Source organism: Pangasianodon hypophthalmus, chromosome 2 (genome assembly GCF_027358585.1).
Source record: "Pangasianodon hypophthalmus isolate fPanHyp1 chromosome 2, fPanHyp1.pri, whole genome shotgun sequence".
Lineage (NCBI taxonomy): Eukaryota > Metazoa > Chordata > Actinopteri > Siluriformes > Pangasiidae > Pangasianodon > Pangasianodon hypophthalmus.
The window spans coordinates 31,795,955-31,821,886 of record NC_069711.1 but is presented as its reverse complement, the minus strand read 5'-3'; the positions used below and the strand labels follow the sequence as shown (position 1 = coordinate 31,821,886).

The 25,932-nt window shown below is 36.0% G+C and overlaps 1 protein-coding gene across 1 annotated transcript; it reads left to right on the top strand.

Moving 5' to 3' along the window:
* The first annotated feature begins 12 nt into the window (after nucleotides 1–12).
* b3galt1a (UDP-Gal:betaGlcNAc beta 1,3-galactosyltransferase, polypeptide 1a) lies at nucleotides 13–24,087 on the top strand. The gene is made up of 2 exons (XM_026933157.3): nucleotides 13–1,668; nucleotides 18,498–24,087. Exon 2 carries the CDS (start codon nucleotides 19,003–19,005, stop codon nucleotides 19,990–19,992), a length of 990 nt encoding a protein of 329 aa, XP_026788958.1. The 5' UTR covers nucleotides 13–1,668; nucleotides 18,498–19,002; the 3' UTR covers nucleotides 19,993–24,087.
* The last annotated feature ends 1,845 nt before the right edge of the window (nucleotides 24,088–25,932 follow it).

Genomic DNA, 25,932 nt, shown 5'->3' with positions numbered 1-25,932 from the left:
TGAGGTCACCTTGTGTTTAAATACAGCCATACAGCCTTTTTTATGCATACAAAAATTCTGACTATTTCCCTAATTCTGTTCATGGAGAGAGGCTTGTGATCATTTACTAATCTTTTGTACTCAGTTTACAGTAATTCAGTGTTGCTATTCTGCACAACTGCAAATCTTTTAAGAAGCTTTATATAATGCACCTGGTGTGCAGCACAAAAAGGGAAAATATTATGCTTATTCTTTTTTTCTTTGTTCTGCTGTATACTTAACTCGATTTCCTATATCTTTAGCTTGTGTATGATTTTTTTCTTGTATGTAATTTTGCAGATTGTCTTTTATTTTCTTTACAGATTTAGGTAATTCTATTTTCTTGCCCTGTTCAAAAGGACCATTGACAGGTCCTTGCTTTCAGGCTGGTTAGAGACTCATTATTTCTATTTTATTGCTTATGCATTGTTCAATAAAAAAACCTTTATGAAATATTGCTGATTTTGTTTATCATTTGAATGCATAAGCTTAAAAACAGTCAGATATATAGTGTATACAGAAGATTATTATAAATAATATGTGTCTTTATAGGTTAAAATCTATGGCACAAATATTTTTTCTCAAAAATATTTAAAGCTAGAATTATTTCACAATATGCAGCCCTATTAATGATTTTAATTTTGCTCAGTATGAAAAATATTTACAGTATCACTGACAAATATTTAGATAGCTTTACGTAGAAAGGGTCAGGAGATATGGAGGACTAATGAAGGTGTTATTACTTATATATTTTAATTTCTATAATATAACTTAGAAAATATAAAAGTAAGCAGGAGTTTCTCTAAGCTACTGTATTAATATATCAATAATTGATTGTATTTAATAGTAAATTTTTATATGCAATGAAGACAGTTATTAATATATTAATACAGAAGCCTTGAGACTGCTACTTAGAGCAGTTTACCTAAGCTACTCTATTAATATCAATAATTGATTGAATAGCAAATGATTATATGCACTGATGCCAATGTAATAATGTTACTTATAAGACAACGGAATTTGCAGGTATTTTTATTAAACTGGATAGGAAGCATGCTTAGTATAAAACCAATAAATGAATTAATGTTGTCATGCATTTATTCATTCATTTAGGAGGTCTGCGGTGCAGTCGGTGTTCAGGTTTATCCCAAAGGTGTTCAGTGGGGTTGAGGTCAGGGCTCTGTGCAGGACACTCGAGTTCTTCCAGTCTAACCTTGGTAAACCATATCTTCATGGAGCTCACTTTGTGCACGTTCACATTGCCATGCTGGTAGAGCTTTCAGCCTCTTAGTTCCAGTGAAGGGAAATTATAATACTACAGCATGCAACGACATTCTATACAATTGTGTGCTTTGGAGAACTTTGGGGAAGAACCACATATGAGTGTGATGGTCAGGTGTCCACATAATTTTGGTCATATAGTGTATGTGTGACTGGAGTAAAAGATCAACAGTAAACTCGACATACAGTAGAGCTGTACAGTTGGGCTGTTTGGTCATTCTGGTGACTTACCGCAGGGTGGCGCTGTTCCTCCTCCGCTCCTGATCATGGTTCTGATTGGACAGCAGCTCCTTCAGCCCTGCGCTCTGCACTGCGCGGGTCAACAGCCAACATCTTGCACAACACAGGACACAGGACACACAAAACCCGGTACGTTCATATTCTCTCTCTTTCTTCTAGCTTTCTATAGCTGTATCTCTCTGCAGATTTCTCGTGTATTCCTGAGTAAACTGCGGATTTCTGTGGTTCAGCTTTTGGCTTTGGGAGTCTTTGTGTCCTTTGTGAAGCGGTGATACAGCAGATGGCAGATGAAGTCCAGATATGGAGCCGTTATTTATAATAATAATAACAATAATAATAATAATAATAATAATAATAATCATAATCATCATCATCATCATCATCATAATCTCAAATACAGCTTTATTTCATTTTAAATAATCCATGATAGATGTTCTTCTAACGACATCACCTATGTAAATAGTCTAGATGATGCCCAGGTTTGGTGGCTTATTTTTGGTTTTCATCTCTGCATTTCTCTGACTCAATCAGACTCAATCCAAAAGAAAAAGGTTAATGCGCAGGTTTGATGTGGACGACTGTTGGTCAGTGCACATCAGTAAGAGCAGTCCAGGATCTGCTTCCGTCAGCAGTTCCGCAGTTTGTCTCTCAGTATTGATTTGTGGCCGTGACCCCCTTCTCTTTCTGCTCTGTCCGTTTAACAGAGCTGACGGCCACGTCGGCTTTAAAACGCAGAAAGCCGAAATACGCACCAGATTCAGCAGCATGGCTTTATAAACACTCTCAGCTCTCTGCACCCTGCTGTGCTGGAATAAATAAATAGCTAAAAATGGATAGAATTCAACATGAACACACACAGAGTCGTCAATAAAAACCTTCAGTATTAAAGACATTCCTACTGTTTCAAGTTTACACCTGCTTTTATTATTATTATTATTATTGTTATTATTATTATTATATATTTTAATATTTTTTAATATTTCACGTTATGTTTCACTCATGTCACATGTAAATGAAGTGTATGTGTTTTTATTGTCACCTGTGATTTTTTTTTTACATAATTCATTTATTTTTGTTAACTGCTAACTGTTAACTCTTCATACATACACAACTGTTTTATTTATTACATGTGATTTTTGTTCCAAAATTAATTTATTTTTGCATGTAAATGGTTCACATGTATGGCATGTTGTTTTTTTACGTGTTTATTTTTTTTTAGATGTTTCACCTGTTTCACACATTTATCACATACAAATGTAGTGCATGTGTTTATATTCTAACCTGTGATTTTTTTACATTATTCATTTATTTTTGTTAACTTTTAAGTTAACTCTTCACACGTACACAACTGTTTTATTTTTCACATGTGATTTTTTTTCATTGTTAATTTATTTTTGCATGTAAATGTTTCACAGGTATTTGTACCTGTTTTTGTTTTTTTAATTATTATTTTTTTTTTTACATATTTCATGTTATGTTTAACTCATTTGTCACATGTAAATGAAGTGCATTTTTTTCTCTCCTGTGTTTTTTTTACATAATTCATTTATTTTTGTAACTCTTCATACCTACACAACTGTTTTATTTTGCACGTGATTTTTTTTTTCACAGTTAATTTATTTTGCATGTTAATGTTTCACATGTATGGCTTGTTTTTTTTTTTGCGTGTGTGTCATTATCTTTTTTTAATTTTTATTTATTATATTTATTTACATATTTAAATGTAGTGCATCTGTTTTTATTCTCACCTGTGATTTTTTTTTTTTACATAATTCATTTATTTTTGTTAACTGTTTAAGTTAAGTTACGTACACAACTGTTTTATTTTTCACGTGATATTTTTTTCACTGTTAATTTATTTTTGCAAGTAATGTTTGACAGGTATGTCATGAGGTTTTATTACCTGTTTTTTTTTTTTTCTTTTTTTCAGATGAATCATTTTTCACATGATTTTTTCCATGGTTAATTTTTCAAATGTACACCATGTAGTTTTATTTTTTTACATGTGAATTTTTTCACACAATTGATCTATTGTCACATAATTTTTTTTACATGATCAATTTATTTTCACATGTAAATTTTTCACGAGTTTTTTTTTTTTATTTTTCATGTGTTTCCTCACAGAAATAATTGGCTTTCCACATATGATCACACGTTATTCATATAATCACAACTGAAAAAAATGATCACATTAAATTTATGTGATTTTTCTGTAAGTGGCAACTAAATGCCAAATTATGCCAATGCCAGTCAGTGTTGAATTAACCACAGCTGGACTTATGTACCACTCTCAGAAATAAGGGTACCAAACTGTACCAAGCTGGCATGGTACCATCAAGGGTACACTTTTTATGCTTTTAGTATGTATCATTCCTTATGGACCACTGATATACCTTTAAAGCTTTACTAAAATCTAATTATGCTACAGCACATGCACCTTCACAGGTAAAAGATACACACTAATGGTATAATACATGGACCCTTGATGGTACCACATCAATAGGAATAGTGCCATTTGGTGCATTTAGTTCTAAGAATATAAAAAGCGCTGAATAAATTCTCCACTATTCAATTATATTTTATTGTAACTAAATGCCAGGTCATGCCAATGCTGAATCAATACTGAATTAACACCAGCTGGACATATACAAATACTCTGGGTGTTAATTCGACACTTAAATTCAACACTGTTGTTTTATTTAGTGCAGTGTGTGTTATTAAACCCTGCTGTTTTTTCAGCACTGGGAATTTTGCTGTTTAAGTGAGAAAAACAGAAGCAACAAAAAATATAAAGCTGACCAAAGTTAAAGTATTTTGATTTATTTTGTTTTACATTTCAGATAGTATGTGCTTTATTTAATTGTTTAAATGAACACTTACATTAAAATGCACACTTTCAACTTTATATTTCAACTTTAAATTTGTTTATATTACTTAAACCTCAAACAGAAGCTTATAGTTCTAGATATTGTAATGTAAATTATACTGCCAATGGCCTATTTTATGTTTGTTTCTAGATTTTTCTTCATGGTTTTATTTTTATGACTAGTATATTTTCTCAAAAAAATAAAATATCTTTTACTGGCTGATGATTTTATCGTATTACAACTGATTATGCTATAAAATTAGAGGTCAAGTACAGCCATCCTCATATCTGGGATTAGATCAGTCTGTATGGTTGATTTAGATCATTATTATATAGAATACTTACACACTCCCCGTCTACTTTAAGATTCATTTCCTTGGCTGACAGAAGTGGAACCCGATGTGGTCTTCTGCTGTTCTAGCCCATCCACCTCAAGGTTCACTGTGTTGTTTGTTCTCAGATGCTTTTTTGCCTACCACAGTTGTAAAGAGTGGTTATTTGAGTTACCGTACCCTTCCATTTAGTTCAAATCAGTCTGGTCATTCTGCTCTGACCTCTTTCATCAACAAGGTGTTTACGCCTGCAGAACTGCCACTTGCTGGATGTTTTTCACACCATTCGATGTAAACTGTCTACAAAGAAAGTCAGGAGATCTCAGAAATCTCAGTTTTTGAAAAATCCACCCAGCCTGTCTGTCTCCAACAACCATGCCATGGTTAAAATCACATCAGCATTAACTGACGCTCTTGACCTGTATCTGCATGTTTATGCAATGTGCTGTGACATCATTGATTAATTGCATGAATGTCCAGGTGTTCAGGTATTCCTATTAAGATGGAAAATGTGTTTACTTTTTAACTTATCACTCATTATCTATTTTGTTTGATGGATGGAATCATACTAGGCATATTCGAGGACTTCTGCTATTGTTTGAATTTGAAACTAGCCTCTAGGATTTGATGTTTTGTTACTGCCAGTTATATACCAACATGATTTGTAAAAGGCCCCAAGTCAGCTTTGAAGAAAATAAAGCAACAGATTTCACAGCTGCCTCGTTATTGACTGACAAGCTAAAATGTGTTCTTAAAGCGTTTGTGCTGTTGTTTTTAAATCTCTCTTCGCCTTTTAGCCAAAATGTACTCATGCATGTAATTTCATATTTTAAGAGTTTGGTCTTTAACGGAAAGTGCATTAATTAAAATCCAATTAGATCCGGAGATGTTTTTGTGGCACTGGGTGCATGTGTAAGGAAGCTGCAGCACTTTACAGGCCTTTTCCAGGAAAGATGGACTCAACAGTCTCTTGATGAGCTTCCCTCTATTTATTTTTATTTTTTAAAATAGGTTACATCTTTTGGGGTCATGTTATTCTGTGGATCAGCAGCTTCTACTTAGTGTCAGTGGTTCATCTGGGAAAATCAGTGTGAATCAAATCAAATCAAATTACTGTCACACATCAGCTCAACACATTATTAATTTGTGTCCAAAATCAATTTTATATTTTGTCAACACTCTCAACATGACAGCAGGTAAAAATGTCAGCTACTTAATAGCCCCAGGTTGCACAACCTCCAAAATCACATTTTTCATGTCATTTGTTTTATAGACATAAAAAGAAACAATTTATTTAAGATTTTTTGTGTTTTCAGTTGAACGCCAGGATGATATTGATCTGTTTACTAGTGAAAACTAAAAGAATCCTATCATGAGAGTCGAGTCACTCTGAATGACGCAACATAGAGAAATAGGCTGTTTTATTGGGCTCTGCATTTGTTTTTCTGTGTTTTAATAGGACATCTTGTCCTTGTGCAACTTATCAGATTTGTTACAAATTGATTTAAAATGAATTGTGATTAAACATCATAGAGCTCAAAGATGTACACATGCCCTCAGTCTGAACAGGCATGATGGCCTGAATGTAATCCTACTTTGGCTGAATGAACGGCGTTACTGTAGCCTACTGATTTAGAGAGGTGATAAATGAATGATTACAATGTTTGGCGTGAACTCTTGAAATGATGCCTAGGCTTGTTTGACAAAGCACACTGATCGATTTGTGCCTTAAAAATACATTTTACAGTTTACAGTTTAATGTTTTTGATAGTAATTATTATCTCTGATATCCATCTGTGTAAGGAGAGGCCCTTTAGAATCTAAAGATATTTCACATTCAGAAATCAAGGTCAGCGGTTATTGCCTCTAAAGCATTATATAAATATATATATCGCTGCATTAAAGCATATAGCTTCCTCTGACCCTCTGACATTTCCTGTCATGAAGTATTTATGAACATGACATAAACCTGGCTTGAACCTCTTGAACTGCATCAACATGCTCTCGCAGTCAAAATATCCTCAACCGAATGTGTGTGTTTTTTTTAAAGACAGTACAATAACTACTGTAACAGGACAATAGGCACAGTAAGGGACAATGCAGTGCCGACCAGTACACAGTCCTAGTGTGGAAGTGTCAGATATAACAGGTAATGCGAAAGAATAACAATATAATAAAAATGCTGTGAATCTAAACATAACATAGTAACATAGTATTCAGCAGATAAGCTTATACCATATATGGACATAGCAGTTATTGGAGTAGAAGCCAGGTAGAGTGTATAGTAGTGACAAGAAATTAAATGCAATATTTTTATAAATACAGTAGCAGCAAAAGATACAAAGGGTGTGGGATGGTGTTCAGTTGAGTATGTGTGTGTGTGTGTGTGTGTGTGTGTGTGTGTGCACATTGTCTGTCCAGTCTTCTAAGTATTGAGGAGTTTCAGGCTTTGGGGAAATACATTATTATTATATTATACATACATTATTATACATACATTATTCAGCATAATCTACTCCTGACTTCAGCGCAGTGTTGAGAAACTAAATGCACGTAATGGAACCTTGTATTTCAAATGCAAGAAAAAGTGGATGTAATTCAGTTACTGAATGAAGAGTAATCAGATTAAATCACTGTGAAAAATTACCATGCGCTCAGGGCTGCATTTAAGCTGCCAAAAGAGAAAACTAACACTGGATGTTCGAGGAGCAAGAGAGTATATGAATAAAAGAAATGAAAACAGGTGCTGGCTGTTAGCAGACATGATCTTGGCTTGTGTGAAGGAATAAAACACTTTGAGGTGTGGAGTTATAGGAGTGTAATCAATGATGTGCTAGCGTGATGAAGTGGAGTTATTGTGATACTGTTACCACACTGAAGTTAATTATTTTACAATAACGGCAAGTGTTTAGTTCCTCTTATACCACAGTAATCTGCCAAGGATTATCATTTTCAAATAATTAAAGACCAAGACATCTTTCTTTTTATCTGTTAACAGTTATATTTAATCTTGCAGAAACAATTTAATTCCTGACAGCACTTATGTCATAGCAGATATAAAGTTATTATATATATAAGTTGTTGAACAGCTCTGTTTTTTTTCTTTTTCTTGAATTTAATAAGATAAAAAATGCAGCTTGTCATGTTACAGAGAATGCAGAAAGCACAAACCCCTGTCCTGAAGACGTTCCTGTTTCTGAAAATCTCCTGATAATGTCCTGAAAGCGTTACAAAGCGCTGACACTGGAGACTCCTTCCATAAATGTTGATGTTTCCTTTCAGAAAGTGTCGCCATATCAGCGATGACACTTGCTTTGTTAAATGTTTTTAATCTATTTATTATTGTGGAGCATCCACTGTGCTGGTACTAGAATATTAATCAAAGCCTACCGATCAATCAGAATCAGCAGTGCCATGGTAAATGTTTTCAAACAGGGCCATTGCTTTTTTTTCTAAATTTCCTGAATGTAAACAGAGAGGTTCTGCTCTTCTCTCACTTTCTCAGGAAGGAGTTTTATACAGAGTGTGTGCTCAGTTTCTGTGTAAAGAGAACAACTCTCCTGGGAACTGGAGAGAAAAGTGAACTTTTTTACACTTTTTTTATTGAGTGAGATAGCAAGGAGGTAGACGGAGGAATATACATGAATAAACAAAGAAGAAGAACAGAAGCTCAATTACAGCAAGACATTTAGGGTTTCACCTCCTAAAGTGTTAGAAGAATTTTTTTTTTTACACATCTGATGTCAAACCGTCTGTGTACTACGCTTAACTTTTACTACATCTCAAATAATCAATAAAGTACAGTGTAGTTACTCCCTAGAAAGAAAGAAAGAAAGAAAGAAAGAAAGAAAGAAAGAAAGAAATTGTGTGCAAACGCACTTAGGAAAGATGCAAGACAATATAAAGTCTTTCTAAAATAACATTATAAAATTCACAGAACATTATGATAAATCAATGAATCTTAGAAAAATATTCTTAATAAATGTACAATTAATGAAGTTCATTATTTTCCAATAAAAGCACATCTTGGAGTGTTTTATTCTTCTTATACCACAGCAATTTGCAAGTGCAGGTGTCAAACTCAAGATATTTAAAGTTAAATTTAATGTTTTGGAATGTCCATGAGACAAGTTTGTTCCACAGGTTAGTATCACTTACGTTATAGCAGCTATAAACAGCCATTCCCTCATTCACTGTTGAAGTTAATAAGACTGAAAATGTATCTTCTCATGTTACTGAGAATCAAATCACAAACTCCTCAGTCCTGAAGACATTCCCGTGTTGGAAAATTTAAAGTTACAGATTTACAGTTTTACCTGACACAAGAGACACAAGAGACAAATAAACACCTTCTTACCATTTCAACAGCTACACATTTTTAGTTCATTTCTGTGGGGTTTTCACTCCTGTGTAAGTTTTTACTACAGAGCAATAACATATTAGAATGAGTGCATTAATATAAAGCTGTGATTTGTCTTGTAGCCAGAACTACTTCAGAGCTGCTGTAATAGAAAATTAATCAACACCTTTTGACCAATCAGAATCGATGTGGTATAAGCTGTCTACTGGAAATCCAGGCTAGGACAAATCAGCGACATTTTAGTGAATGTTCATTGCTCAGAGCATTGCTGATACAACAGCGTATCAAAAAGCAGTGTGAAACTGTCTTACAGCTCAATTTTCTGTCATTTTGTCAAGCAATTTTATGCTTATCTCTTGACATGGATCTGAAATTGACTTGGATCTGAAACTGAAAGACCTCATAACTTCGTACTGTATGAATCACTCAGCTGCTCAGAGTGATAAATCATTTCTCCTCTTTTTAATCCACTGATTGCCTTTGGGTTGTTTGACTTTGAATGTATATATCTTTAGCTCATTAATTCTTGACACTCGACTAATGCAAACTGCTCACGGCTCAGTACACGAGGATTATTTCATTCGGTGGATGAGCGTCACTGCTTTTTGCTGTTTATTCCATTACAGTCCATTCATTTTTGATGTAATACAGTGAGGCTTGTTTTCTGGATAAAAACGACTCAGCTAACAGCCAGAAAAATCTTCATCCATCTGGTGTTAGACTAAAGCGCTGCATAAATTTGCATCAATTTGCATAGTATTGTTGGTTGCAGTATACATATTTATGTTCACCTTCTAAACCTTTGTGGACTTCTGTGTGAAACGAAACAACCCGTTTGTGAACCACTTCACATTTCATCTACACATTCAGCTTCTACATTTGTCATCGAAGTGCACTTTTGTTACTTTCTTATATATTTACATAAAATAAGATACAGCAAATTTCTACATGTACAATATGTACATGTACAAATGAAGTACAGTAAGCACAGTATAGAGCCCTATAACAGCACAGATCATCAATACCATTGATATTTTAAAGCACAGAATTTACACAGGACTCGGACTCGGACTTGTATTAAATCACAGGAGATGGCACAAGTGTAAGGAAACAGTTGTTATGGAAGATTATAGTCTCCAGATTAGCATTTGTTAGCATTGTAAAAAGCCTGTGTAACTCATGACACACTACATTACACAGTGTTATCCATTAAAAGGAAATTACAGAGCTTAAAAAACCTGTAGTATTTTTTATTTACTTTGTTCTACAGTACATAGTTCGGTGACACTCCAAGCTAGCATCAGACTCATCAGAATAGAAAGTGTGATTTTCAGATTTCCTAAATTTTCAAATATGATTGTGTAGTTCAGATTTGATTTGAATTTTTATTTATTTATTTTAAATATGGACTTATTATGCTATTGTGCTATATATAATGCTATCACTGAGCCAATTGAGATGAGTTACATCAGCTTGGGACATTACACCTCCCTGTCAGTAGAGGTCTCCCTCCCCTGGATTCTAATGTACTACTTCCAGGTGATTTCCTATTAATAGAGTATATGAGGCCAACATTGAGATGTCTTACCAAGCTTAATGTCTGTTCTGAGCCATTCATACCACATGTTATCTTTATGTTATACCCTTGCCTTGATTCTTGAATACTCTCTGGATTTGCCCTTTGGTTTGGATATTCAGGTTATGTACTGTGTTTGACCATGTGTTCGCTTCATCATTGAGTTTTGAATTATGTGCTGGATTTGTTAATAAACCTCCTGCATGTGAATCCTCCACCCATGTTTGCCAGGGTCACTTTTTTGTCTAATTGAACTAGTTTTGGAACAATGTTGTGGATGGAAAAAGCAAGTCAATGGGTGGCATTTTTATGGGCTAGTTTTAAAATGGGTAGCAGCCACTAAGATCTTATTTTAAAGCAAATAATCTGAATTAAATGTAATTAATCAATTTCTGCAAACAAAGGGAACGTGTAAGTGCAGGCGGTGTATCTACAATGTACAGAACCATTTCTGTTTTAAGATGGATTAAAAAGATTGGGAGAAGGAGAGGGGGATTATGGAGTATGTAATGGCTGATATGTGCGCACCACAGTAATTTTGTTTCCCACACAAAAGAACAAAAATACATCTCCCTTTTCCCCGAACTGTTTGAGCAAGTTTCATGTAATTTTGTATGGTTTTTGAGATCTAGTTGGGCTGGAAATTTTACTGAGACCTGGAAAGCCTGGTTCCACTCTCTCCTGGATCCTGTATATTACAACGCTAAAATGGAGGCTATAATCCTTCCTGTTAGAAACATAAAGCAGTGGTCAGACCGAACACAAATGTAATCTGCCTGGCAAAAAAGCTAATTCGAAGGCTAGGGAAAGGACACATGATGTAAAAGATACATTCACTTTCAGTACCTGCTACTTTTACTTTATGCCATCTTGGCAAATTTTGACCTGCAATTTATGAACCACAACCATGTGAAGATAAATTAAATTCAAAATGGAAAAACATTATGTAGCATTATTCACTGTTCATTAAGTAGCACTCACTGCAAACTTTTCCTTAGCTATTTTCCTAATGTCATTTGGGGCACATCTTCAAACAACAAAATTCAGCTAGCTAGCTAGCTAATGTTACCATAGTATCCATTCCCTTTGGAATGACGCAACATCCTGTCCACATGTAATCACCTAGCTTTTGCTTTGCAATGAAAATTGTGAGGTGTGAGAAAAACTGGCGTGTCCTCTATTTTAGCCTTTTTAGCTAAGATGCAGACTTTAGCAAACAAATGTCTTAGCTGAATGGATACTACTACATTAAGAAGAAAATTGTATACATTTTATTTTTTTGGCTAAACTGCTGTATGGCTGCATTATATTCTGCCTCATTTGTAAGTCACTCTGGATACAAAAAAATCCATCAGCTGAATGTATATAACTGTTTATATACGTAAATGTAGTAATGGTCCAGATGTTCATTGTAAAAATCCCTAAAGCCAGCACTGTTGTTTCATCACCACTGAGGTGACACAGATGGAGGAAGAGTGAGTTGGGATGAGAGAGAGAGAGACTCAGAAGAAGAAGGATGGGGTTGTAGTGTCAGAATTGTGATGTAATTGCTATTCCCTTTGAAGCCCTGTGGCTTTATATGAGAGGACGCCATTAACACATCGTCCATCACCACTGTTACGGCCTTCATCATTCACCCTCAGCCTCAGGCATTTCTCTCATTACAGCTTGGCTTTACTCATGCAGGCCTGAATGGGATATAATGGGAAACGAGCAGGAAAGTGGCTGAATTGCCAAGAGTTTGTTGATTAAGTTAGCAAAGATTTAAGACCAGTGCTGCTCTTATAGAGGAAAAAAGAAGTCGTGCATTTACAACCAGCAGCACATGCTGTCATTAAATAATCACAGAACCAACCATTTATTTCCTCATATCAATCAGCAGACACTTTCACTGTGATGTCCTGGCTAGAGCCAGTAAAATGCATTGCTATGGTTTTCGCACTTCTGAATCAGACACTTTCCTTGGCTATTGGTGACCTAGTAAAGTCAAACACATCAAAAACCTGCCAAAAAAAGTAAAAATTGTGCCAAAATTGTCTAGTAATGCGTCAACATCATTTTTTTTTCAAAGTATGAATACATGTTTTTTGGTACTCCTTAATACTAATATTGAAATGAATACTTTGTATTAGTAGTAAGCAATCTGAGCCTCATGGCACATTTTATTGAGCTCTCTGTTTAGGATGTTATGGGGTTTAAGTAGTATCTTTAATAGAGAGCGTGAGGGCAGCCAACCTGAGTGTGCAGAGTATCAGGGAAAGTGGTCATTGACGAGCGCATGTGTCTCAGTGCTCGCAGAACTGAAGTGCTCTCAGGTGTGATAGTTACTCTTAAATCTAAAATAAACATCTCATCACACCTTTGCAACACTTAAATGCTTGAAACCATGAAATTCAATGGGCAACTTGCTTCTCAACTAGTGCAGAAATTAAACATGTATATGCCTAGAAAGCACATTAAATAATGGGTCTTGCTTTATTTAGCTCACTAACCCCGTCTGTATATATGTAAAAGACAGAAAACTGACTTGAATCAATTCCTTCTTTCTGAACACACATGCAACCAAATCTCCAGGGAGAAATGAAGCCTTATAGTGTTTATGTTTGTCCACATGATATTAAATGTACATGTAGGTGATAGTGTAGCACTAGGAGATTAGTCGGGTTTTATTTCAGCATGGACAAATATAAAACACAGCGCATGGCAAACTTGCCTCTTCAGTATTTTTTAGCATCAGTCTTGATGTTTGTTCAACTTGAAGTCCTCAAAAAAAAAAAAAAACAGCGCTTTATCTTTTTATAGTTTAATCTGTCAATTCTTCCCTTGTTTAACACCAGACACACTCTACTCTGTACACCAAATACATGGTATTTTGTTTCAGCACAAACTCAGTTATAAATGTTTAACTTTTTATTCAATGATATAAACTGTAAGAACATTACCTACAATAGATGAAGCAAATGAATTCCAAACAACCAAACAATCTATCGTTCTCTTTTCCAAAATGTATGTTATGGGGACATTTTCTTAATTTCTTAATTCGTGTCAGAGCTGATGACACGTTCCACTCGTCCTCATTTTCTCATAAGACTATTGCTAGCACTTGTCCCAAATCACCTATAGCTGTATCAGTATCCGTATCATTGCTTATAGTTGCACACACTATTTAATGTGGGTAAAAGTCTTAATCTCTTAAAATATATTTGTAATATATGTGTATATTTATAAAATATATATTATATTTGTCTCCCTCCTCCCTTTCCTGTCCATAACCCTTGAAAGAGCTGTTTTCAATCAACTCTTCACTTTTCTCACACAAAACAACCTCCTTCACACCAAGCAGTCTGGCTTCAAAAGCAGTCACTCCACAGAGACTGCTCTGCTTTCCGTCACCGAAGCCTTCTGACTAGCAAGATCAACCTCAAGATCATCTATCCTCATCTTACTTGACCTCTCTGCTGCCTTCCACACTGTGAATCATCAGATCCTCCTGTCAACTCTCTCTGTTCTAGACATCACCGGAATGGCTCGGTGCTTGGTGGAATCCTACCTCTCAAGCAGATCTTTCAAGGTGTCATGGAGGGGAGAGAGGTCTGAATCTCAGCAACTCACAACTGGGGTACCCTAGGGGTCAGTTCTGGGTCCACTGCTCTTTTCTATTTATACTACATCTCTGGGGCCTCATGGCTTCTCATATCACTGCTATGCTGATGACACTCAGCTCTATTTGACCTTCCAGCCTGAAGATCCATCGATCTCAGCACGAATCTCTGCCTGCCTGTCTGACATCTCAGACTAGATGAGGGAATGCCACCTTAAGATCAACTTGGCAAAAATGGAGCTTCTCTCCATCCTTGCCTGCCCCTCAGTTAACCACAACCTCACCTTACAACCAAGGTCAACCACACTCAAGGCAACCAGGACAGCCAGAAACCTTGGGGTGACTTTCGATGACCACTTGAACTTTACAGACCACATTTCTAAAACTGCACGGTGTTGTAGGTTCATTCTGTGTAACATCAAGACCCAATCAGACCCTATCTCATTGATCATGCCACACAGCTACTAGTCCATGCTCTTGTTATCTCAAAACTGGACTACTGCAACATACTACTCCTGGGCCTCCCAGTCAGCTCCATCAAGCCCCTTCAGATGATTCAGAATGCAGCAGCACACCTTGTTTTCAACCAGCCCAAAAGGACCCGCATCACATGCCTGTTCATCTCCTTCCACTGGTTTCCTGTAGCTCCCGGCATCAAATTCAAGGCCTTGATGCTCAAGTACAAGACCTAGTCTGGAACAGCACCGCCTTACCTCAACACTCTCCTTGAGGTTTATGTTCCATCCCGCAATCTGCATTCAGTTAACTACCGATGCCTGGTAGTGCCTCCTCAGCGAGGCATAAGGTCCCTTTCCAGAACCTTCAAACTGACTGTTCCTCAGTGGTGGAATGAACTTCCAACCTCAATCCGGACAACAGAATCTGTCACTATCTTCAAAAAAATGGCTAAATTCCCACCTCTTCCTTGAACACTTAACTAACTTCTAACTTGTCCACGCTGCTTACTCCTGCTCTTACACCTCTACTCTGTGCACTTTGCTCCTGTAGCACTCAATTAGAAATCTTCTATGGTAGCATGACTTGTATTGTTCTCTGCTTGATGTATCACTTTGTTTGTATTTCCTCATTTGTAAGTCACTTTGGATAAAAGTGTCTGCTTGTACATGTAAATGTAATGGAAATGCTGTAAATTAAGTTGTAAGTCTGCATCTTTAGTTCTTTCAGAGACAGGACTGCTTTTTCAGAGGGAAGAATTGGTGATTACTGATGTAGACACAAAAAAACGGTTGTATGGGTGCATTTTGGTCAATAGAGCTAATTTTGTAGTGAAAAATGAATACAATTGTTTTTAGTAGTTTTAGACTTTCTATCCTGTTTGATGGTTCATTTATTGTTATAGTTTTTCCATTTTTTCTTTATGTATTTGCATACTATAAACATTTATCCAACCATCAACCCAAATTTTAAGTCAACAGGTTCTCCATAGGGAAAATAAGTTGAAATTCTTATATGTGGTAACTTATATACACTATAGCTGTGGTAAAATAACTGCTCTTCTACTTATAACAATAAATTTTATTAAAGCACTAGACAAATTAAGTTGAATTGAATCAAACTGGCCTGCAGAGGCTATTCAATCCCTGAAGGATTTCTCTTGCAGCACTTTGCATTTGTAATGTCAGTGCAAATGACTTCTCCGAAAGCAGTTTCAGATTAAACGTACTGACTAATCAATAGAGGAGATGGGAGATGGTTTATTCTTGCAGACAAATTAGCTGTTGGTAGAGAAATACTGCATTAATTTTTGGAATTTTCTGTGGTTAAGATTTCACTCAAAAGTTCTGGTTTTTGTAGTGGTATACACATTTAATTTCACCTTTCCAACTAATGTTTGGTGTTGAGTGAACTGAGTGTTCATGTTGTGACTCTGAAGACGAAAAACTGCATGAAGATAAACCTCTGTAATGATCACCTCTCCGTGGGCCAGATTTGTTTGTTACGTCAACGGCATTTAAAAAAGCACATTCACTAACAGTTATACTCCACAAAGTGTAGAAGTGTAGTATATTTTAGAGAAGGTCCACAATATTATACAAGTTGTGTTGGAACAATAACCTGGAGTGTTTAGAAGCCATTGAATTGCTTTCAGAATAAAAATTCATTAAAACAGAAACTTATACATTTATACACATGCCATTGTGAGAACTAGAAGGAGCTACTTTAATGCCATTATATGAACATATATTTATATTTATATAAATAAAAAATTGAACTAAATTGTGTAGCCTGATCACTAAGTTACACTGAGTTCAGAAATCAAACATCGGCCGAAGAAGCTGTCACATCACTTCTGTCCTTCAAAGTCCAGTGTCTTTTAGAATTAGCTTGCTGATATACCTCAATATTTATTTGTCAGGATGGATACCAGAGGTGCCAACTTCATATAGAAATACACATTTTACCATTAAATCATGCAAGTAATTCTTGTTGTATTTAATGCCAAAAATACTTCTTTATTATTGTGGTTTCAGTTCACCAGGTAATTTGTAACATTTAGATTGCTTATGTAATGTCAGGCCATGATGATATGTTTTCCTGTGCTCACAAGTCTGAATTCCTTCCAACTGCCCACTAAACTCTGCTATATATAGACTATATGATAAATAATGAATGAGTGAATGAGAGAGTGATTTCAGAAACTGCTCCTAGATGTCAGACTGCTCCTAGATTCAGTCAGATCCTGGCCCAAGTCACATGTTTTTCCTGCTCTTGATTAGTTTGATTTGCATCATATCATAGTCTGGTTTCTCTGATCTTTGAATTTCATCACACATTTGCAATGTACGTGCAAACCTAAAACTTTTAAAACAATAAAATTGCAACTTTAGTCCTTGTTTTATATTGAAAATCAAATATTTATACCTCTAGAATGGATGCACTATAATGGGTCTTGTTTATTTTTAACACATTAAATGTGTTAATCCACAAAAAAATCCAGGAAATCCATAATTAAGGTGTCTTACAGTGAAGTTATTCTTTATTTTGTACAGTAATAGGAATATGTTTGACCAAATGTAATGTGTTTAATTTTTGCTGCCCAAAAATTGCTCTCTTAAGTATTTTCTGAAAGAGAAAAACAGGTTTTAAACATATTTTCGCACTTATTTTTGTGGCAATCATATATAATTATTATTAATAATTATAAATAAGTGAAGTATTATTATTATTATTACTTCCTGTGTTCACATAGGTTTCCTTCAGATTCTTCAGTTTCCTCCCACCTCCAAAAAACACAAGTGCCCCTCTCTGTATTGCTCTATATGTTTATAATAACCGGACCTGTTAATCTCAAGGCACATATGTTATATCGAAGTCTTTCTCACTAATTATCAGATTAGACATTACTGAGCTGCAGAATGGTCAGGTGATGTGACTTTGTTTAATATGTGTTTAATGTGAGATGTTTAATATGTGTGTTTGCATAAAAGAGAAATGTCTCAGTTTCACCATCGCTTTCTAGTTGTTCTGTAATTTAACAAACGACCTGAGGTGACCTTTCCGCTGCAGTGTGCTGCAAATGCAAAATAGTGGAAAGAGAGAGAGAGAGAGAAGGACAAAGAGTAAAGAGTGTGTGTGTGTGTGTGTGTGTGTATTTAGTGTATTATAAGCTATGTCCATATTATATCTATATATACAGGGTGTCCCAAATATATCATATCTGAGTTATATCCAGTTATATCTTGCTTTATCTAACTTCATCTCACCAAACGTCACACAGAGACGCAGAAAAATAGAGACACTGAAATGGAAAAAAGCAAAGCATGGGTGTGTACTGCCTGTTAAATTGTGTATCATATGACCTTTGACTCAACTGCATTACAGAGAAACAGAGAGATCATCTTTCACAGGCACCTGCAGCATCTCACACTTGAACCTCTTGGCTTATTATTCAGTTATTCACCTCAAACCATGTTATTCAGTACCTAAAGTGAAACTGTATAGTGAGGAATGTCTCTGTGACAGGTTCTGGGAGTTTAATCTTCATCCTTAATGATTACTATGATGTTAGGAAATAGTAATATTATCACATTGTCTCTCTGTTGAAGTCTGAGAGAGAAAGTGTACCGTGAGAAAGTGTCTATTTCACCTACAGGCTCTCATTGATTCCCCATTAAAGCATGCACTGCATACAGAATTGCACTTTCTTCGGTCTTTTCTCCACCAACATGATGCATGTTCCATTATTTCTCTGCCTCCTGCAGGCTCTGAGGTTGCCAAGAACAAGGACGTACAGAGAGACCTGAAGCCAGACTTCATGGATCGGATTTCTGAATGCATGCTGCGTCACAGCATCGGTGAGTTCTGCATCGGGAAGCTGCTCAACCGTCCAGTAAGTTCTGCAGCACTCAGTTTCTTTTAGAGATCCAGGTCTTTGTCATCCACCTCGCCTGTCTGATCCCTGGGGGACCAACACACTGCAGAGATGACAGAGGCACAGAGAGAATAGCAGATGGGATGAACATTCTTGGAATAAATTGAGGTTTTAGAACCACAACATGTAAGCAAGATATTGATGAAATATAACATGGCCTTAAAAGACTAATAACTGACAAGGTCACCATGGGATTAAGCACAGTATTTTTTAATATAGTGCCAATATTTTATGAATTGACTCACTGGTCGGAGAGAGAAGTCCAGAGACTGGAGCAATGACACTCTCTAAATAACTCCACAACTGGCAGCTGTGGTGAGCAGGTCTGTGGCGATATGATCTCCAAAGTGTCATGTCTGTACCTGCTGACGGTGCTGTGCTGGGCCAGCGCTCTATGGTACCTCAGCGGCACCCGGCCCTCCACCTCCTATGTTGGCCACATGTCTATCCCCGTTCGCAGGCAGCCTCCAAGATTGGCAAAAAATGTCACATTCAGCAACATCCGGACACGCACGCTCAATCCACACGCATTCCACTTCCTGATCAATGAGCCGAAGAAATGCGAAGGCAACCCACCCTTCCTGCTAATCCTCATCAGCACCAACCACAAGGAGTTCGACGCCAGGCAGGCCATCCGCGAGACATGGGGAGACGAGAGCACATACAGCGACATTCGCATCGTCACGCTATTCCTGCTTGGTCACAACTCTGAGCCAGTCCTCAACCAGATGGTGGAGCAGGAGAGCCAGATCTTCCATGACATCATCGTCGAGGACTTTGAGGATTCTTACCGAAACCTGACGCTGAAAACGCTGATGGGAATGCGCTGGGTAGCCTCATACTGCCCTGATGCCAAGTACGTCATGAAGACTGACAGTGACATATTCGTCAACATGGACAACCTTGTGTTGAACCTGCTAAGACCCAACGCACAGCCCAGGCAGCGTTTCTTCACAGGCCATGTCATAAACGGAGGGCCTATCCGAGACACGCGCAGTAAGTGGTACATGTCCAGAGAGTTGTACCCCGAGAACAAGTACCCCCCTTTCTGTTCCGGGACAGGGTACGTGTTCTCTGGTGACATGGCCGAGTTGATTTATAAGACTTCCCTCCATACACACCTCATTCACTTGGAGGACGTGTACGTGGGGTTGTGTCTGCGCAAGCTTGGTGTCCACCCAATCCAGAACAGTGGCTTTAACCACTGGAAGATGAGTTACAGCCTCTGCCGCTACCGCAGAGTTGTCACCGTGCACCAGATCTCACCAGAGGAAATGCACAGGATTTGGAATGACATGTCTAGTAAGAAACATCTCAAGTGCTAACATCCTTTACATCACCATCCATAGTCTGGGAGGAGGTAGTAGTCCTTTGCTAGTGTTTCAATTCTACAGGAATCAACTGTGGATCTGAATCATGTATGAAGGTGGAGCAGTGGTGGCTCAGGGCTTACGCCTATAAGTTAGTAACGGGATTATGAGTTTGAATTTCCAGAAAACTACGATTGGAGCCTTGAGCAAAGCTCTTAACCCTGCTTGGAATGTATCCTTTGTCAATTGTAAGTTGCTTTGAATAAACATATTTGCCGAATGAATAAATGTAAAAAAGGTATAGATAACAAGATATAGGACCGACTAGATCTTGCCTGTCCATATAACCAATATATGCAAGGCAGAATTCGATTCTATTCATCATTCAGTCTCATGTATAGCTTGAGAAATTTGCTGCAAAGTGCTGATGGGTATTATGGCTTAAACCTGAGCCAAAATTGAATAACATTTTTAATTCCTGTACTTTTATTCATAATTCCTGATTCAGAGACAGACAAAATCTCTGCCATGGACTGAATAGAAAATCTTTTAGCTACAACTGTACATGTGTTTTTCTCTGGCTGAAATGATAAAAAGATAAGTATTGGTGCACCAGGCAGAGATCAATGCACACTATCACCATTATCTTACAATTTACAACTTTGCTAATCTGCGACTGTGCAAATAATTATACACCAGCAAGAATGGGAAGATAGGGGATACTGCGTTAGAGCCTAATAACAGCTCTGTCAGATTAACAGCGTTAAGAACATTTTTCTTAATACCTAGATGCACTGAGATGTAGTCCCATAGAGATATGGTTAAGTATCTTTCAGCAGCCCACTGAACTGAAAGAGCACAATACACAGCAAGAGTAAGCAGAATCTAAACAATAGCAGGGGTGGACAAATAATAAATGAATTAGCCAAGCCACAGCATGCTCCCCAGTCCCACGTTACGGTTGCCTGGAAACCTAACTGACTAGCCTAAAAAGTTGTAGCTAGCATAATAGAATAACATATTGGCAATCTAATTAGCTAGTTAAGTGCATTAATACAGACTAGAGTATTATCCTCTTCTAACAATTTGTAATGCAGCTCATGGTCTTTGCACCCTCGACCAAACATCAGCAAGTTGTTGGACAACATTTGACTATGTGATATCTTTGGCTTCACATGTAAAACATATCAAAGACATTCATCTTTATATTCTCTTAGAATGTTTAAAACCATTCGAATATTTTCCTTGTTTCCTGATTCTAAAAAGTTTTCGTTATCTGTGCAAAGTAATAAATCAGCCTAGTAAAAAAACATTTTACCGTGAGCCAGATAGCACCTGTCCTATATTCTCCCAAACCTCATTACAACATGAACAACTGTAGTTGATATCTATTTTAAACTTGCTTGAAATCTGTGTGTAATCTTAAAAGAAATTTCTTTAGTCTTATTAATTATGCAATAACAATTAAATACACACCAAAATCCTTCTAGCCAGGGAATTTGACTGAAAGCACATCATATTTAAGCTACATGCCAGATGAAAACATTTGTTTTACCGAAGGGTTTTTCTCTTTACTCTGAACAAAAAACTAATAGCGAGGACATAGATGGAATCTGCTTGCACACTGATTCATCCACCCCTGTGTAATAGTTTTTTCTTGTTATCTTGCTGTTGCAGGAAATCCTTTTGTTTGACAGTGTATGAAAATGAGACCCTAACAATGTCTTTTTCTTCAAATATTAAATATGATCTTAGTGCATCCAGGTGTTAATCTTCCTAATGATTCAAGTCTCAGACGCTCACTTTCTGTTAGCTCTTTCCATCCTCATAGAAAAAGTATGAGACCATAAAGTATTAATCCAAACTGTGACATTAAAGACGTGTATATTCGCGAGCAGCTTTGCAAAGTAGTAGAGCTCAGTAGTGAACCTAAATTAAGCAATTAAACACATTAATGCCAAACTAGGCATCATTTTAAACATCTTAATACAGAGATCATATGGACATCAACATCACAACCAATACGCACAAATAGAAAAGGCACGTACCATAAAATCTTTAAGTAATATATAAGTAATATATACTGTATATCCTAGAGAGCATACGGATGCACAAGTTCTGCTGCTAATTAAGTAAATATGCCTCCAAGCTTCTACAATATGCAAACAATTATCTAAAGGTATTAACTCCCTTCCTGATAATATCACCAACACACCAACTTTTAGACTTTTATTAGTGTTTTCTGGATGAACTTGAGGAAAACCATTTATGACTATATGCACTAAATATTAAATATTAAAGCCACAATCAGAGATTTGTAAAGTACACTTTTGCTCCACATTGTACAATGATAATGTACATGTAATCTTAAAAGTAATAAAGGTAATAAAGGTATAATGCTGGTATTGAAGAACCAACAACAAGAACAACTATTAAAATTTTTTCCCCCAAGAATGCGTTATACAATGTATTCAAAATTGTGTACACAATGGAGTGCAAAAGTTTGCATCCCCCATGTTTTCAGGAAGAAAAGGGAAGGAAAATGAACCATTATTTAAAAAACAGAAATAGGAATAAAATATAAAAAAACGTAAAAAACAGAAATAGGAATACATTTTTTAAAAAATTCTATTTTCCAATTTTATTACAGTGCATTTCCCACAGGACTTTAGGACTACATACAAGAAAATGAGATCATATTAGACCAGTTTGAGCATTTTATTACTAATTTTTAAATCTCTTAATGGTATGTATCACTAAGTACCTAGCTTTTGGTTTTGTATACACATTCTCCATAAACATCATCATCAGCATCATAGAATTATAATAGTAATATCAAAAAGAATACAAGAGGGATATTCATTATGTATTACTTTATCTCACTATTTTTGTTACTTATAATGAAGGAACATCCATAAACCCAAACACACTAAACGTCATGCTGCTTTAAAATACATTTCTTTGCCTTTTTTTAAAAGTTATTCCTAGGGTTTTGCGAATTTATGCACCTGAATGTATAATTTATGGTTTATTGACTGAGATAGCTGGGGTTTATTTTATTTTATTTTATTTTAGATTGCATATTGACCTTGATGCTGCCATTTGTAATGAATTTTCAGATTTTGTTATTTGCTTATTTTCATGTCAGGGTGTATCATCTCTCTGAGCTTGATGAATGAATTTTTTTAGAGGACTGTGTCACTCCTATTAGCTGCTTCCTCCAGAGCTGAGGAAGCACCTTTATTACTCTGAAATCTCTGACTGTGGCTTCCGAGCTGTGAGCTATGAGCTGATGGCGGTGTGTAGTAGGGAAACGGGATGGGACGATCAGTCTGTCAGTACATCATGGTGATACACAAGCTGTATGATAAATACCACTTTTTTAAAAAAGGCTACTGATTGTGCACTTTAAAGGAAAAGGAACTGACTCCTTGTCATGGCATCTCTGAAGGTTTAATTAAACATATCCTTCATTTTTTAAATAAACGCCTTAATAAGTGTGATTCCTTTTGTATCTGTCCTATTTTCTCTGGTTTATGACATTAATCTTTATCATGTCTTGCATAGGACACTGTTCCTGTTGGCCACAGATTCAGTGCCAAGATTTCTGTTTAAAAGTATAGAAATAAATAGGTATTGTATGTTATAGAATAGTAGATGATATAGGTATGATATGCTTTACTACAGTACAGTAGAAAAAACTGCTATCACATAGTATAATATAGCATAGCATAGCATAGTGTAGCACAGCATGGTATAGTACTGATATCTACCTGTAACTGCTTACATTTGCGTGGGCCAAAACAATTTATTTTACTAAGTGTAATTTATTGGAAATGAGAGACTCAGACCTCAGCTGTATAGTATAGTATAGTATAGTATATATAGTATAGGTATTTTTCCATCCAAATCCTGCATGTCTGCTGTAACTGTTATGGACCTTTAAAATGTTTAAATTTGTGTAATATTGTAATTTTGTAAATTTGTGTAAGATTGTAGTGTATTGGAAATGAGAGACTCAGACCTCAGCTCTGGAGTGTGATTAAATGAAATTAATTGCACTGCTGTGTTGGTCTTGACCTCCATAACGCATGTGGTGCATTTGGGGAAAATCGGAGAACGTTGAATTTTTCACCCAAAAAAACACCAAGGCTAACCCCTTACCATTTTTTGGGGTCAAAAATTTGATGTCCTCAGATCTACACCAAATTCACAGCATGCATTACAGAGGTGAAGACTAAGACAGGAGTGCACTTATTTTTGTTCTATCATGCTCCAAAGCTGTGATATAGGACAGGACAGGACAGTAAATAAAACAGTTATGGTATCGTGTAGTAACGTAGGTTTTAGTAGATTAAATAGGTATAGTCAATAAAATTAGTATAATTTAGTATAGTGTAATACAGTACAGCATGGTATAGCACAGTATACTATGCTAATGTAGTAAAAAATAACTATGCTATAGTGGATAAAATCAGCATAGTATAGTATAGTGTAGTATAGTGTTTTGTAGCGTGGCATGGTATAGTATAGTATAATATGGTATAGCATGGTGTTGTATAGTATAATATAGGTTAGGATAGTATGGTGTGGTATAGTGTAATATAGAATATTATAGAATAGTATAGTGTACTTTAGTGTAGTGTAGTAGACAAAATATATACAATATTCTTTACGATATACTTTAGTAAAAGTATAGTGTGCTTTAGTGTAGTTATAGTATAGAAAAGGACAGGATAGTACAGTACAGTACATTATAGCAGACCACATAGGTATTTTTCCATTCATACTTTAACTGGTATGGACCGTTAAAATGTTTAAATTTGTGCAGACTGAGCTTGTATATTTAACTGTAGTGTACTGGAAATGAGAGACTCAGACCTCAGCTCTGGAGTGTGATTAAATGAAATTAATTGCACTGCTGTGTTGGTCTTGACCTCCATAACGCATGTGGTGCATTTGGGGAAAATCGGAGAACGTTGAATTTTTCACCCAAAAAAACAAAACACCAAGGCTAACCCCTTACCATTTTTTGGGGTCAAAAATTTGATGTCCTCAGATCTACACCAAATTCACAGCATGCATTACAGAGGTGAAGACTAAGACAGGAGTGCACTTCTTTTTGTTCTATCATGCTCCAAAGCTGAGATATAGTATAGCATAATATATAGTATAGTATAGTGTATGTTAGGATAGGACAGGATATCCTAACTATAAAATAGTTGTAGTATTGTGTAGTATAGTAGATTTTAGCAGAATCATTATATGTATGGTTGATAACATAAAAATATTGCACAGTGTGGCATAGCACAGTATAGTATAGTATAGTATAGTGGTTAAAATAGGTATAGTACATGCTATAGTACATGAAACAAGAATAGTGTCATGTAGTACATTACAGTGTAGAAGATAAAACAGTTACTTTCCATCCAAACTCATGCATGTGTACTTTAACTGATATCAACCTTTAAAAATGCTTAAATTTGTGCAGCCCAAAGCTGTATATTCTATTGAGTGTAATACATTGGAAATGACAGATTCAGATCACAGCTCCTAGTTGGAGAGGACAAAACTCAGTGCACTCCTGTGTTAGTCTTGACCTCACTAATGCAGTGCCTGAATTTGGTCAAAATGAGAGAACACTGAATTTTTCAGCCAGAAAACCCCACAAAGGCTTACCATTAGCCATATCCTTACTCTGTTTGGGTGAAAAATCTACTCCAATTTCACAGTGTACGTTAGCGAGGTCAAGACTAACACAAGAGTGCACTTAGTTGCGATATTGCATTTTATATTATATTATAGGATAGGATAAGATCATAGATAAAATAGTTACAGTATAATGTAATATGGTAGGGTTTTGTAGATTAAATAGGTATAGTCAATAAAACTGGGATAATTCTACTGAAAAAAAATAGTACAGTATGGAATAGCACAGTATAATATGGTATAGTA